General features: G+C 43.9%; 1 protein-coding gene across 1 annotated transcript in view; it reads left to right on the forward strand.

Moving 5' to 3' along the window:
• Nucleotides 1–1725: 1725 nt before the first annotated feature.
• Nucleotides 1726–16075, forward strand: part of ZNF804A (zinc finger protein 804A) — a 145840-nt gene continuing 131490 nt past the window's right edge. Inside the window, exon 1 of the mRNA XM_083864679.1 lies at nucleotides 1726–1851. Within this exon, the coding sequence (XP_083720805.1) occupies nucleotides 1741–1851 (111 nt within the window). The 5' untranslated portion in view covers nucleotides 1726–1740. The remainder of the gene's footprint in view (nucleotides 1852–16075) is intronic.

Here is a 16075-nt window from a genome sequence, read left to right on the forward strand (position 1 = left end):
CTTCCTTCCTCAAGGATGCAAACACCTGAGACAATAATTCCTGCCAGGGAAGTGTTTGTATGTGTCCCCATCCTGAATCCTCTGGCAGCAGCTCATCTGTTTTGGAGGACAAGATGATAGGACACTGCTATTATGCTGCCAGCAGCAAATGCTGACTAAGGAACATGTTCAGATGTTACATCACGTTTCTGGGCTTCTTTTCTAAGGTGTCCCCTCTTTTTGGCACTGGGAAATCCATCCCATCAATTTTGATTTTTACGATCCAGAATAAAGGTAAAGCAGTTGGCAGATGAGCCAGCTACGAGTGTTTCTGTCATACCTCACATGAGGCAGCTGCATATCTTATGGGGGGGAAAATCCCCAACAAAACAACAAACCACACTTAAGCATCTTCCTTGTGCACATCTTACACTGTGACAAATCCCGGTCCTGGAAGCCAGCTCCCATTTCTGTGCTGCAAAAAAGAAAGGAACACTTATGCTGGTGAAGGAAGGAGCAGGGGTATGCCACAGCTGCCTCATGCTGATGTACCTAATGGCTTTCAGTCCGGTTTGCTGGGGGCTTTGCAGGACCGAGCGAGTACATCACACGGGCGTTGAGGCTGAGGATCGCAGAGCCTGCGCCAGAGCCTGCAAGAAACCATGGTGCTTGTCCTTTTCCTTGCAGACGCCCAAGCCCTGCGAGGCCGGGTGGGCAGAGCCGCCTCCGCCGGCGGCCCCGGCCCGGGAGAACCGTGAGTACCGCGGGGGAGAGGCGGGGATGCGGCCCAAGGAGGAGGGATGCGGCCCCAAGGGGCAGGGATGCGGTCGCCCCGGGAAGGGAGGATGCGGTCCCAAGCGCATCCCTGACCCAGAAGTTTGGCCAGCCCGCTCCTGATCCTGCAGCTTTGCCGGGCGGGATGCGGCGGGGATGGGATGGGCTGCGGCAGCAAAGGGCGGGATGGAGCTCAGGCCGAGCGGGGATGAGAAATGACCGATTTCCCCCCAGCTGCGTTGTCACGGGCCAGAGGAGCCGAGAGCGGCGGGCGGGGGCGGCCAGCGATGGAGCCCCGGGGAGCGGAGGGAGGGGGGGGTGCTCCGCCCCGGCAGGTGGAGGTGCCGCGAGTTTGGTGTCGGAAAAATATGTAAGGAAAAAGAAAAGGGCGCGGTGGAGGGCGCGGAGGCTGCCCGCAGGGAGGGAGGGAGGGGGGAGGGCGGGAGCGTCGGGCTGGGGGCGTCGCACCCCGGGCGCCTCTCCGTGCCCACCCTCCATCCCCCCCACATCCCAGAGGAATCGCACTCGTCGTCGTCCCCACCCCCGGAAAAAGGAGGGCACACCCCACCTGCGGGGCTGGCTGCGGTCGGGGCGCCGGCTCTGCCCCGTCCCCCCCGCCCGTCCCCCTTTACCTGCCGCCGGCCCGTCCGCGGCGGGGGCAGCGGGGCGTGGGGCGGTGGGTGGCGGTGGAGGCGGCGTGTGACAGATGTCCTCCTCTGACAGCGCTCGGTACCAGCCCAGTGGCTCCCTGCCATTGGCTCAGTGCAGCCGACCGGCAAGGCTGCTCGCTATAATAGCACTATGCCTGCCAGCGGCGGCGGCAGCTCGCTCGGCTCCGCCGCGGCCGCCCCGCCGCGCATCCTCCTCCTCCTCCTCCTCCTCCCGCGGCCGCGCCGCGCCTGAGGGGCCGCACCCCCGGCCCCCGCCGGCCCCGGCCCTCCCCGCCCGGCCCCGCCGAGCCCGGCCCGAGGAGGCGGCCCCGGCCCCATGGAGTGCTACTACATTGTCATCAGCTCCGCGCACCTCAGCAACGGGCACTTTCGCAACATCAAGGGAGTTTTCCGCGGCCCCCTCAGCAAGAACGGGAACAAAACTCTGGTAATGGCTTCTTCCCTTGCATCCCCCTTCCTCCTTTCCTCCTCCTCCTCCTCCTCCTCCTCCGGGCGGCAGCGGCGGCTCCGGGCGGCGGGAGCGGGGCCGGCCGCCCCTCCCTGGCCGCGGCGGGACGCGGTGCCCTCGGCCCCCGCCCGGGGCAGCGCTGCCGTGTCCCCGCGGGGCTGCCCGGGGACCCTGCCGGCCGGGGGAGGGCGGGGAGAGGCGGGCGGCCCCCCGGTGACCCCAGCCCCGCTCCCCCGTGCGGGGACAGCCCCGCGCCCTCCCGGGCAGGTGCGGGAGGGGCATCCCAAACTTGTCCGTCCGCTGGTTTGGGTACGGGGATGTGTTTGTTCCAGCCCTGCCTGAGAAACCATCCGCGTTTGGGTTTGTTGGCTGACCAAGTTCTGTTTAAAAGGCAAAACTCGGGGTTTGACAGGACTCGGTGGGGTCAGGCAGTGTGCCTTGGATGCTCCGGGGAGTCTGCACGGGCTGTTGGGGCTGTTTCTGAATTCACCCTCCATGCTTAGGTGTCTTTACATCTGTTGGGTTTCCTGTGGTTTTGCTGACTTGCTGGAAGTCGCTGCGTGCTGTTGCTGAAGTTTAATGGAAGAGTGACGGTGCAATAGCCTTGGCAATCCATGTGCTCTCCCTCCTGCCTGCCCTGCTAACGGGGATGCGGGATCACGGCAGCCTGCCTTGGCTGCATCACGTAACAGCTCAATCCCGGCACGGCACAGTGTGCGGACAGATGTCTGGAGAGGAGGATGGAGCTGAAAGAGGGGCTTAGCCGCGTTGTTTATCTCTCTCACCCATCGCCGCCTTGTTCTGAAATCCCCTTCGGAGGAGATAGAGCAGAACTTACTCACCGCATTCTTGTTCCCTCGAATGCACGACCTATATTGATGGGGAATTTACTGAAGTACTTAACATTTGCTAGAGTTGGCAAGCTTGCAATTTCTCCCTAAATAAAGAGATTAAAGCGAGTCTGAGCCAAGTCATAAAAATAGTAACTACTACGAGAGAATCTGAGGCAGATTTTTGGACTGTTTCAAATGTGAAGTTCCCGCTTTCACGTTGTAAATCTTTACAATTTTATTTGCTGTGGATTCTGCATATTTTTCTGTTAGGGATGGCGTTCTTGGAATTTTAAACAAGTGTTTGTAGTATCCATGAGATGGCAATATGTGTGTAATTTTTCACTGTTACAGTTGCAAACCTAAGACCTACAGCAGAAATATTTGGTGCATTTCAAATAATGGCATGATACATCACCTTCTTCCCACTAAACAATTTCAGTAAAGATGCATTTGGCAGGACTGAGAATACTCTGATGTAACTTTTGGACTGTGTATTATCTTGCAGTTCATAATGGATTCTGCTTCAACAGCATTTTATTTTTTAAATTTTTTCCCTTGGCAAAAAAAAAAAAAAAGAGGCAGCCCCATATTCTCAATGTTCCTGATCAATTTATTTACTGATAAAACTATTTGTGACCAAAATATTTTTGGGAAATTTTGGTGCTAACTTCAAATTCAAATAAAAAATAATTGTGTGGGCTTTGAAGTGCTCATACTCTGGAGGAAAAAAATGTACTCTGAGAATAAATTGAACTCAACTCTGCTCTTCAGTGAGGTGGATGTGAGGGGAGACAAGGCAGTGTTGGCTGTGGGACTGCCATGAGAGCCCTGAGCTCAACAGCGTCTCTCTGGGCAGTCAGCACTGGTGAAGTTTCTGCTGGGTTGGAAAGGAAGAGTTCTTATTGTTGGCTCTGTGGACAGCAAAATGAAGTCCTTCCCTATGAAATAAATGGTATAGATGCAGGATCAAGGCTTTGTGTTTTTGTCTTGGCTATATTTTAATTTATAGGAGGTGAAGATGCCATTGAGTTGTGATACAGGGCATGACTAGCTCAGACTGAGAGTTCTGAGGTGCTGAGGTACGTTTACCTCCATTTCAGTGGGAGAATCAGAGGTTTCATTGTTTCAGCGGGTTGGTCACTTTCACTGTAAACAAACTTTTCAGACTTGGGAGGATGAAAACATTTATTAGTGGAAGCTAGAATAAGTCCTTAGGAATTCCAGTAAGAACAAAGCCTTTTACTATGCTCTTGCTGTCTTCCATCATAGAATGAGACTAGGAGAAACAGCAATCTGTAAAGCTAAAAATCACAAATTTTGAAGCAGCTCTGACTCAGACACATCTTCCTATTTGCTGTAAAGCATTCATTGTCTCTTCAGCTGAGCTCCAAGCTTTCTAAAAATTACTGCTTCCTCATAAACCAAGGAGAACCTGGAAACAGCCTCCCTTTGTACAGCACAGAATTGCTTCTGTGCAAAACTTACATTCATTAAGTTTTGGTTCTCCTTCAGAGTTCTGCCACCACGCTCTGTCTAGAAATAAAGATGAGTGTGTGTGTTTCAGCAGAAATTCACCTCAAGTAGAAAAGTGCTGGATCTAGTCAGATGGTGTTGCGGTTTGGAGATGGTTTTATGTGGTGTGTCTTCAAACCTGAGCTGGTCAGGCTTCAGGGGAGAAAGCTCCTTGGGCCGGCCTTTTCACTACTGTCCCATTCTGGAATGACCTGGTGTTGCTCTGAAACTCTTTTTTTTTTTTTTTTTTTTTTTTTTTTTCTCCCTTCCTCTCCAGGAGAAGTCATTGAGACATTTTTTTTTCCCTGATTGTTTGTCTCTGTGGGTGATTGTTATGTGTTTGTCCTCTACCTGTGTCCTGTTTCACACAGAATTAGTCACTTAAAACTTTATGAAGATTTGGTTCAAAACTCGCAGAACACAGCAGCAAGAGAGAACTGCAAACCTTTGGTCAGCTGGTAGGGAACATGAAGCACACAGCTTTGGCCTTCTATAAAAGCTGCTCAGTGGAGAGCATCAGAGAGTTACTTTTGGTGGAAAAGATGGAATGACAGCGTTTCTGTTGCCTTGGACTTTCTCTAAAGCACGTCTGTCTTTAGTGCCTGCTGAGTGTGGGCTTTGAGGTGGGGTTATTTAGGACAGGGAGAGAAGTGTGTGAGGGATAAAGATACAAAGCAGGAAGAGGACGGGGAAGGCCACAGTTCTGTTCATCAGGAGAAGGCACTGAGAAAAGTTGAGCTCAGAGAGAAGTGAAAAGCACAAGAGGGAACAAAGGAGAGGCTGGATTTGGGTAACTGAGAACAGGTTACTGTAAAAACTTTTAAAATTAAATAACATAGGAAAAAGACTCATTGTGAATGAACATTGAGTCAGGTGAAGGTGGGACATGAAGGAATGTGTATCTACATGCAGTTCTGGGTACCTGGTGGCTTTGCCCAGTCCTCAGTGTGTGTGGTCCTGTTGGGGTAGGGATCCCTTGCCTAATTGTTATCTGCTGCTTCTGGCCAGGAAAATAAACCTGAATAACAAATTGGTGGAAAATGGGCCCCTGTGGAAGAACAGCCTCCAAGCTCTTATTAAAAAGTAACTTCAGAAAAATGGAGGAGTATGGTAAAAATAAATTAGTGGTATTTGTGCCATTGAGTAAGGCTTTATCCTCTCCCTCTGCAGTTTCTGTTGCCTGAAATGTCCTTCAAATATGCACAGTCTCCTAACAGTAGCTAGTCTGCCACTGGAGTACTCCGTGGCAGCTCTCTGGAAGGTTTTTTGTTGTTGCTGGAGTACTGTCTAAGTGAACCAAACTGCCATGTGGTCTCTGTGTGGCAGATGGTTTGTGAACAAGGAGCTCAGAACTTACCATGCAGGTCAGTATTGTGCAATGATGTTTCAAATTTCTAGTGCTCTTTCTGCATTTTCATGCTTCTTGGTGTTTTAATTGATGAATATTGGCCTGATTGCTTGGCCATTTCATGTCAGGGTTTGTCCTTGATGACTATGAAGTTTTCTCAAGGATGTTCTTTTTGACTGTAGTGGTTTATAGTTGTTTTTTATTTTTGCTACAAACTCTTTGTTTTGTCTATGGTCCTGATCTTTTAATGCACTTTGCTTTGTTATTTTTTTAGGCCTTATGCTATTGATGCCAAATTACAGTAGTCTGACTTTGTAATTCATCTTCCTTGCTGTGGCTGCTGTCTTGCAGTTTGTAATCTCAAAAAGTATTGAAACTTGTATGAAAAAAACAGCTTTCTGGAGAGAGAAATGAGTTGTTTGGAATCAGAACCACATGTTTTTAAAATTCTTAAAATGTCTTTCAGCATGTAAACTCCAAACTATTTTGAAGTACTTATCCTAGTTAAAATATACAATTTTTTGTTGGTCAGCAAGAGGACTGACTCTTTGGTCTTCTGAGTAGCTGGTCTGTGGCTGGTGACTGAGTATCTGCTGTTTCACCTTAAGATACTGCACTGGTGTCAATGGCTCTGTTTCCTTGAGATTTACAGAGGTGGAGGTCTGGACCTGTGGGGCTCCTTCACGTCTTTTAGTTGGACAAATACATTTTCTCTGGTGGCGATCAGAATGAGTCAAGGTGTTGTCACTTGGCTGAGGAGGTCAGGGAAAAGTCTAGACCTCTGTGTGGTGTAAATTGCTACTGTAATTCCAGTTTCAAGTGTGTTGTTGGTACAGATGGAAAGCAGGTAAGGTTAGAAAGGTCCTGATTAGCAGTTGATTAAAGGACCAAATAGACCAAGCACAAGAATCTGTTTTTGTGACAAACTGTGACTTCAATATATGTAGGTTTGTTCTTTGGTTAAAAGTATGAACTTGGGGGATCTCAGGGGTAGAATGGAAACTGGAATCTAACTCTGACCACAATGCCATAAGCCTTGTGGAGAAGATGATCTCATGAACTTCAGGTGGCTACCCTGTAGTCCAGCTTTGTGCCTCCCAGCCAGCTTGGTTATGACTGTAGGGATATTAATTAATTCATAAAGTAGTTAACTTGTATATAACTCCTTTCAGCAGTCCTAGGTCGTGCTTCTACTTTTTATGCCAACTCCATGGAGTTCAAATACTGTCACACTGCTGCCCTCTGGAAGTGCCATCTGTTGCTCAGGCTGTTTGTTGTCTTTAGCTCTTTTACACTTGTAGAATAGTCTTGTATTCCCACATCTACTAAAGTAAATAGGTTGTGGTATATACATAAAATGTATTTTATGGGAATTTCTGTTACACATATCAATTCCCTACTACAGGAAGAAAGTATTAAACTAAAACATTTCCTGATGAATTACAACTGCAGTTGTAATTCTGCATGATCAGGGTAAATGTCCATTGATTTCAAGCTATCTTGTACACATATAAAATAACCAATACTTACCATAGGTTTATTTTAAATATTGGTAAAATGACAACCTGCAGTTCTGTTTGCCATATTGTATATTACCAGTAGCTGGAGGGTAATTTTTCAATGCTATCTTACACATGCAGAATTATTGCAATACATTGTTTTTCATCTTTAATGTTGCAGAGCTTTTAGGGTTGAGTTGCTAGGCCAAAATTGTATTAGTTAGGGGAGAAAAGGGGAGAAAAATCACCTGTTACTTTCTTCAGTGGTTATGTTCCCTGTGGATCTGTTAATGTCTTTTTTGACCTAAGTTTGGAACTTGAAAACATTCCCATCTTTTCTGTGAGAGAAGCTGAAAACAGCCCTAACTCATTAAAATATTAAAGCGGCAAAATAAATTCTGCCTAATTTAATTTTAATAATTAATAAACATTACTTAGATCATGATTGAAAACCAGCCACTCAGAAGACAACAGAATAAACGGGTAAAGTTTAAGGAACAATAAAATCATTCATGTGTCCCACTTCTAAAGTCCATTAGTTTGAACTCAGGTGACTTGGTTTATTCGTGTGAGGCTGTCTGTAACAGCTCTGGTTCAAAGCATTATCAGCAGGCTATGTTTTGGTGAGTTAACAGGAAACTATCAGAATTTAAGTGCATTTCCAGAGCAGTTCAGAGAGGTCTCAAGCCTCGTGCAGCGAGATACAGCACTCCCGTGTCCATCAGGCTCTGTGTGACTCCATCCTCTGGTCCAAAAAATAGCAGGAGCTGGAGTCCAGCATGCAGCAGATTTAAATTGGGGCAGCTTCTGCTTCAGAGCTATTACCGAGCAGACTTTTATACAGTAAAAGCTTATTAAATGCATGGTAGGCTTCAAACACGGTATTCTGTTGAATGTAATTAGACTATTACCATGGTTAAATTAGTACACTTGTTTAGGTTTTTTTCAGATTGAGGCCTTAAAGAATAAGTCTGAGGAGAGCCTTTGCCTGGAATATTTTCTGATGCAAATACCCGTAGCAATCTCTTAGCCTTGAGATACACAACATTAATTTTAACATGTTGCTCACACTTGGAAAACGTTGCTAACATGTTGTTTACCATGTTGCTAACTGGAAAACAGAAAGTTGGCTCCTGTGTTTTCAAAACCACAGGTATTTTTGAAGTCTGTAAACCAATTGGACCTTTCCAAGGTGCAGATTGCAATCCTAGAAGTCTTTCCTGTGGGCTCTGGGGAAATTCAGGTTTCTTGACCTTCCTATCAGCAGGGGTTCACTGTTGAAAAAAACCGAGTTATCTCTGAGTTGTGGATCCAGAGGACACTGGTGGTGAGTGGCCTCTTAGCTGAGCACAGTGGGGTTTTGTGTAGGACCTAAGTAAGTAGCTGGAAGATCTCTGATGCCCCTAACTGGTGACAATTGCAATATTTCCTTTTTCTTAATGGTTTTCAGGCATGTCAACAGGAACAATTACTCTCCCCAAAAATCAAAGCCATCTATTCAGATCCATCTTAAAATGTAGGTGGAGATGAGCTTAAAGAATCATACAAAATCAATCCAGAACATTTTCTATTATTTTATATCTTAATGCAGTTAAAATTATTTATAAGACAGATTATTTAATGTTGTCTGGTGGTAGTGGAAAGTGAGTTGATTTTTTTTGTTTGCTCACTAGTGATTCAATTGTAAACATGGGAGAGGGAGTGAGCCTTCCTAATTTGGCTGGATCTGGCCAGTCCCTTAGAAACAAATACTCATCAGACCCTTCTATTTTTCCACACATTATTGGAGTGAGAACAAATGCTTTTCCCCCATCATTCTTGAGAGACTGTTATATGATGAGCTGTGACTTACTGTTGTTAAAAAAACCCCCCAAAGTAAACAAAACAACATTTACTCACAAGGAGGCACAATATTTGTCATGTTTAACCTTGTTTGTTCAATGGAGATAAGAAACTGAAGGCATCAGGAACCAGGAGATTTTAACTCACAGTGTAATTAATTTATTTTGTTAGTATATATTTACAGCTCCTTTCCTCTGAGAACTGGCCGATGCAGGGGTACAGAAGGGGCAGTAACAAGGGGTTTGTTTCACCCTTGGCAGAGGATGTTTGTTCTGAACACTCTGAGTTGTGTGAGAACTTTTCATTTTTTTTTCTTTTTAATTAATTCAAAGAGTAAATTTCCAAATATTTTTAATATGGAATTTTAAATGGGTGGCAGTTATATGGATAGTGGTGTAAGAAAGGAAATGCAGATTCTTTCTTCACAGCTGTAAGAGCAAATCCAGAAATAATGCCTGGAGAGCCATCTCCATATCTCCCTCCTGACCTCCCACCTCTTCATTGCTTTCCTGATTGCATATGATGAACAGCAGGTTTTGTTTTAAAATTCAGCAAGTGGCTTGGAGAATGTTGAGAATTGGTGTGAGGAACTGAGGGATTTTTTTGTTTATTTGTGTTTAGAAGCTCATCAACATTCTTAGTTTGTACCAACGACTCAGGACTCGTCAGGCTTTGTGTCGGACTGTGGTGATTTGCATTTTTAAAATGATTTTTTAATGCGTGTGAGAAAGATATTTTTAGAGAAGGCTTCTTCCCCCAAATAGCAAGTGATCAGGCTACCTCCTCTGGGACCCAGCTGAACTCAAATATTCATGTTGCAAGGTTTCTCACAGCCAGCATAGAGCTTGATTGCCTACACTGGCCAAGTCTCAGGCAGATTGTTTTCTTTCAAACTTAGCTCTGCAACAATATCTGTTAGAATTTGCCTCTTTGCCTTATGGAAATGAGTTTCTGGACTCCGGAAAGGAGCTTCCTTTCCATCTAACTGATGGCATACTTCCACCACAAATACACATCAGTGCAGGTGTCCCTGCCCATGGCAGTAGAATTGGAATTAAATGATCTTTGACGTCCATTCCAGCCTACACTGTTCCATGATTCTGTGATCTTGGTGCCCATGAAGTTTGTGGGTCATTTATTTAGTTATTTAGGATAAACACATGACAGAATATAATTGTTTAAATAGCTGCAATTTCTAAGTATTTAATTTCTGCTGCAACTGTTTTTTGGCAGGAAACCACAATGCTCATTTACAGAAGATCAGCTATTCCTTCATCAAATGGATTTTGATAAAATGTCTGGAGTTAAAACTTGGGGTACACCTGGGTCTGTAACGGATTATGGTGCATTAGGGGTCTGGCCAAGCAGTCCATGAAACAACCTGAGCCTAAATTTATAAAGCAAAGGCAAAATGCCTTTTTTTTTCTTTTTTCTTTATTGAAATGTATAATTATTTAATGAAGTTTGCTTAAAGATGTGTAATTGTATAGGATGTTTTGTCTTCCTCTGTTGGAAACAGTTGGCTTTATCATGAGAGAGTATAACACAGACAAAGAGGTCCTCAAATCTTTCCAGCCCCTAAACCTGCCTGTCCCAGTCTTGACACTTAGTTCTGAGCCTGTTTATATGAATATTGAACACGCATTTGGGTTGGTTTCTGATTTTTTTTTAAAAAAGGACAAAGTAAAGAAGTGGTATAAATGTCTTTATACCAGAAGTCTTAGGCTTATATATTTGCAGCATAGTACACTGTGAATGTATTCTTTTTTTTTTTTTTTTTTTTTTCTTTTTTTGTATTCTATTTTTACAAAATACTCTTTATTGTAAAAAAAAAAAAAAAAAAAGTTTTTAGATTTGCTTAGAAGTGAGACCCTGGAAACTTAATGTAATTGCATAAAGAAAATTACACTCTTCTACATGAGCAGTAAACAACTTTCTACAAATAAAGCAAGGTTGTTAGTAGCCTTTTTTTAAAGCAAAATACCTTTTATGCTGCTAGTTTACTAAACATTCTTAAAAGATAATTAATGCTTCAGGATACTCTGAGGGTAGCTGCTGAATAAATGGGTTTTCTCGCTTCTCTGCATTGATATCTCTAATAGCAATGCTAATTCTTTCTGATAGTTTTATGGAAATATTTCACGAGGGAGGAAAATCAAGATAATATTTGCTTGTCCTTCTGCTGTGCAAATGAGCCAGTAAATCATCTGACACCTGTTTGTTTGGGAAATCAGTGAATTTGCATGAGCTGGCAGGTGGAATTAAGGATTAGAAAGAGATGAAAGTGGTTTTAAAGGACTCCTTCCAAAGGTCTGTGGAGTTGTAGCCCGTTGTGTTACTTATGCTGAGCAGAGAGAAAAGCTTCCCACCATCAGGATGTCAGAAACACTTGAAGTTGTCTTTATGAAACACCTTGGAGTGCTCGTGGGTATGAAAGTGTCATAGCAGTGTAATTAGAAAAGTCCAGCAAAACCTGGTGGCTGCACCACCAACTCACTGTGGTGGTTGAGTATGCCCAGAGTGGAGCTGCTTTATAAATAATGGAGAATTAAAGAAGCAAAAGTGGAGCTTCCCAGTGCTCTGGTGCCTGAAAGGAAACTGCAGTGAGCTGTGTGAAGGTATTTAAGGTATTTTGGCAAGAATACCTGAGCCAAGGTGTTTAATAGCGAGAAGATGTAGAGTTACCAAGGGATAACACATCATTAGGGAATGACGTTATGACGGAACTGGAGAAAACCAGGACAAAGGTTTGCCTGTCCTTGTCAGCACATCCATGGCAGCAGTGGCACTGCTGTGTCTGTGTCGTTTGTTTGCTGGGAAACCAGGCAGACTTGGACAGGTTTTGGTCAGCCAGGCTTGTCTTGGAGGGGTGGGATAGGAGGCAACAAGTTCAAGTTAAGAGATGGGAAATCCAGATCACATACAAGGGAAATAAATAGAATCGAGGGTGTTCAAGCACTGGAAGGAGGTTCTGTGGCATCTCGATCCTTGGAGATGCCCAAAACTTGACTGAGCAGCATTAATTTAATTGACTGTGCTTTTAAGCAAAGTGTAGGACTAAATGTCCCTCCCTCCTCAGTCAAGGTTACAAGTTGATCACGTTTGATCTCTAGAAGAGTAGCTTTTAATTTAATCCTCTGTGGTGAGGTTCCTTGGGGAGTGAGGCGTGTCCCTGCTGTGCACTATTCCCAACCTTTTGGGACTCCTGGGATGCTCTGGCTTCCCTCGTCCCAGATGACATCCAGCTGGCAGGAGCAGTGCCAGCACTGATGTTCTCTGGGGAGCTCCTGATCTGCCAGAGGTCTGAAACACAGGGCTTGTTTCAGCTTCTGAGTAACAAATAAATCAAATGCAACTATTAAATCTACTTAGGGTTTCTTTGTAGGGATTCCCGAGCTGAGTCATGCGATTTGTAGTCAATGACCCAGCTTGTAATTAAGAAAGATGATAGACTCGGAACTTGTCCAAAACTAATTCATATTTAGCTCTCACTCTCCACAAATCGTGTGCATTATCAGCAGTATTTTATTGATTGCACTTTTTCATATTGAAAATTACTGGAGTATATAACCTTAATTTTGGAAAGGCTTTTAAAAGGTACTCAGGAACACAACTGACAGGGAAATTGAATTGTTGTCATTAGAACAGCTTTATGCAGAGGCAAGGAAAATTCTAGCCAAGCATTTTCTAAAGCATTATATGCTGCAGTCCTTCATTATAGATTGTTTCAAAGAGAGGAAAGATGAGAAATTATCAACCTTACCTTGTTCAGCCCACAGAGCCCTTGCACTGCGGGATGGGCAAGGGTGTATTTCCACAGCTTGATTATTTTCAGGAAGTTGTTCAGATATTTTGCATCTTTTCATACAGTGGGTGTGGTGTGCTTATGGCTTTGATATATTTATATACTTAGTTCACATATATTTTTATATTATTATACATATGCAATATTGTTGATATATACTCTGTATATTGAAGCCCATTGTTTAACACACTGGTGTGGCATCAGTCTCATTTCCTATAGCTCTTGACTGCCATAGAGGAAATGTGACCCTGAAGGAAGATGTGCCAAAGTTCTTTATGAGTGGCTGAAACTCTCTTTTCTCAAAGAGGGGCCTTGTTGATTCAGAGAGTCTCCACTTGAGTGACTGGGTCTGAGCAGAGGACTAACCTTGGAGAAATTGCCAGGGAGCAGATCAATGCATGTGAGGGTTGTGGATGTTCTCCCTCATCCCCATCAGAGGTAGCGGAAATTCTGAGCTTACTTTGAAGTGCCCTGGTCACTGTGTAGGCCAGGTAGGGTAGTGGCTAATGCTGTGTTGCAGCCACGAGATGAATTTATTGGGATTTATTTTCAGACCAGTTAGTAGAGTAACTAGAGCCATGTATAATCACCTTCTTAAAAAAAAAATCAAATCTGTCAGAAGTTTTATGCATAGTAAATGTGAAAGCTACAATATGGAATAAATTATCAAATGGCTCAAGTTCAGTGTCTCTTTGAAGGCTGCGGGGGGGGGGGGGGGTGTGCGTAGAGGAAATTGCACTTGTATTTTACACCTGACAAATTGAATTACAGCCACAAATCTGTATAATTACAATTCGGAGACCAGGATTTCTTCTTGGGTAATTAGAAGCAGGACTATACTTGGAGGTTCAAATTGGATTCTTAGAAAGAGTCTCTTACATGAATATAACCTGTACAGAAATCAGTGTTTTCATCTCTTCTATTTTAAGAATTTTGAATCATAATGTAAAGTGACTCATCCATTATTTCCTCATCTCTTCATCAGCAAGACTCACAAAAAATTATTCCTTTGATTGTTTCCCTGCAAATGGGAAATCTTTACCGTTTCTTCTCTTTCCAGCAGGCACTCATAAATCCAATTAACATTAATGAGTCTCACATGTGGCCATCGAGAGAGGAAACAAATGGACCTTTTGTCTCTCCAAGTATGTGTTTAACTGCAGAAAATGAAATGAAGAAAAAGCTTTTGGTGAATCACGGGTTACAGAGCCAGTGGCTCCTGTCTCATTTTGCAGGAACTAACACATTCCCCTGGTTCTCTCACATCCCCTGTGAAGGGTCCTTGTAGGAGCTGTGAATGCTGGATGAGCAGTGCTGTTGGTAAGGTGGAGAGCACTATTATTACCTCCAGGTCTAAGATTAATTACTAACAGGTCATGTTTTCAATGGGATGGCAGGATTGCAGTAGGGTTAATGTGACTGTGCGTCTGTCTCGTGGCATAACTCCATGGGAACAGAGGTAGAAAAAGTAAAAAAAAATATTAATAGCTCAGTGACCTATAAAGAAGAAATACTCAGTGCCCTTCTGTAGAGGTTCTGTTGTCTCTCTGGAGAACAGGACTGACGTTGCAAGAAGTTGGTGACATTTTGTATTATTCAGCAACATTCCTTGTTCACTTATGGGCACTCTTAGAGCAGCTACGACTTTCCCAATGACACAGGAGGTCTTGATCGAGCTCAATGCTGTCAGCAAGTGAATGGGGTCCTAATAAATTAAATACTGCCTCTAGGAAAGCATCTGCTCCTGTTGCTGGCAAAACAATCTGAACACAGGGTATTTTGCTTAATTTAATTCCTTGCCAATTAACACCAACATTTGATTACTGATTTGGGTATTGGGGTTGGGGAGGAAGACTCCAGTTGAGGAAATGTTTCCTTGAATTTGGCAGTGCTGCAGTTTGGGGTGGGGTGGGTGGTTCACAGCTGTGCCACTACCCACCAGAAGTCCCACTAAGGTCTCCCACCACCCAAACCTGCTGTGTGTCCCCAGAACACAGTCACAGCTGACACGTGGAGAGCTCAGTGCAGTATAAATACACTGAAACCATATGGTCTATCAGAATCATAATATCACTTCAGAGGTTTAGAAAGAGCCTGTTTATTAGCTGTAATCACTTCAAAATTTTCATTGAAGTGAATTGCTGCAAGTACTCAGTATAGCTGTATTTCCACACAAACCTTTCTGCAGTTTGGTTTGGAGCAGGAGTCACCATCATTTACTCAAAAAAGGAACAGTGGAAGGCTCCTTGGGTGTCCCCTGTGTCTGACAGCCATCCCAGTAGGATCATGATTATGCTTTGACAGAGCTGTAGACTATGACTGACTCCCATGTAAGATGATCTAATGTGTGCATCTATATTGGATGTTCTGTACTTTAAAATAACTCTTGCACTTTTCTGCCACAAAGAATTTCCTGAAACCATCACTGTTTTGCAACTGTGGTTCCTTTGTGTTATTTGAGATTAGGGCCATTTTGTCCTGACTAATTGCTGTCTCCTTGATGGCTGCATCCTTCAGATATTTGTAAGCTGTAAGAATCCTCATCACTTGCACCTTTTCCAAGCTTGGCATGCTTAGCTGTTTTCCTTTCTTCATATATCAGTTCCTCTGGTTTTGATATTGGTGCGGCTTTTATTTGAACTCCCTCCAGCATTTCAACATAAATCTATCAAAATGCCTCCCAGAAGTCCACTTAAAAGGTGAAATTAGAAGAATTCCATGGATGTTGCTGGTGGTTCCTCGATGTGTAGATACCTGGGGGTGGATTGTGCAGTCTGCATTTATTGTGGCATGTGCTTGTTCTATACATAGCCTCACTAGCATCATTGGGACCACTCACTTCACTCTATTCTTATCTCTTCCCTATTCCCTCCTCCACTCCTCCTCAGGTTCCTTGCCACAAATGCAGTGTTTGCCTGTGGGTACAGTTCTTAGTTTTCTGGAGTCTCTACTTGTGCTGTGACTTCTCTGTTGCCTTTGATTGCATCCATTAGAATTTTCGACTTCTCAAGGAGGTGCTTTGATAAATTCTGGGTTAAAACACTTGTAAGATAGGCTTGTTTGTATTTTGTAAGAATAATGTGATCCCTGTCAGGAGCTGACAGATTTATTTCCTTCTGCACTATTAATTGCTCTAAGTTGTGTATGTGTGTGGATATATTTGTTCTTTCTCTTGTGACAGAGGAGAATTAAACATGAATTACTTCTACACAGAGACATAAGTTTTATTTCTGACCTCTTTGTCTTTTCATCTTTCTCTTCTTTTCCCCGGTGTGCTTTTTTTTTCTCTCTGTGGAAAATGCTCCCAGCTTGGTGAGCATTTTGTGTTGTCCTCACCTTGGTGGTTCCATTCATTTTGTAGCTC

The sequence above is a fragment of the Zosterops lateralis genome (assembly GCF_965231275.1).
Source record: "Zosterops lateralis genome assembly, chromosome: 7".
Taxonomy (NCBI): Eukaryota; Metazoa; Chordata; class Aves; order Passeriformes; family Zosteropidae; genus Zosterops; species Zosterops lateralis.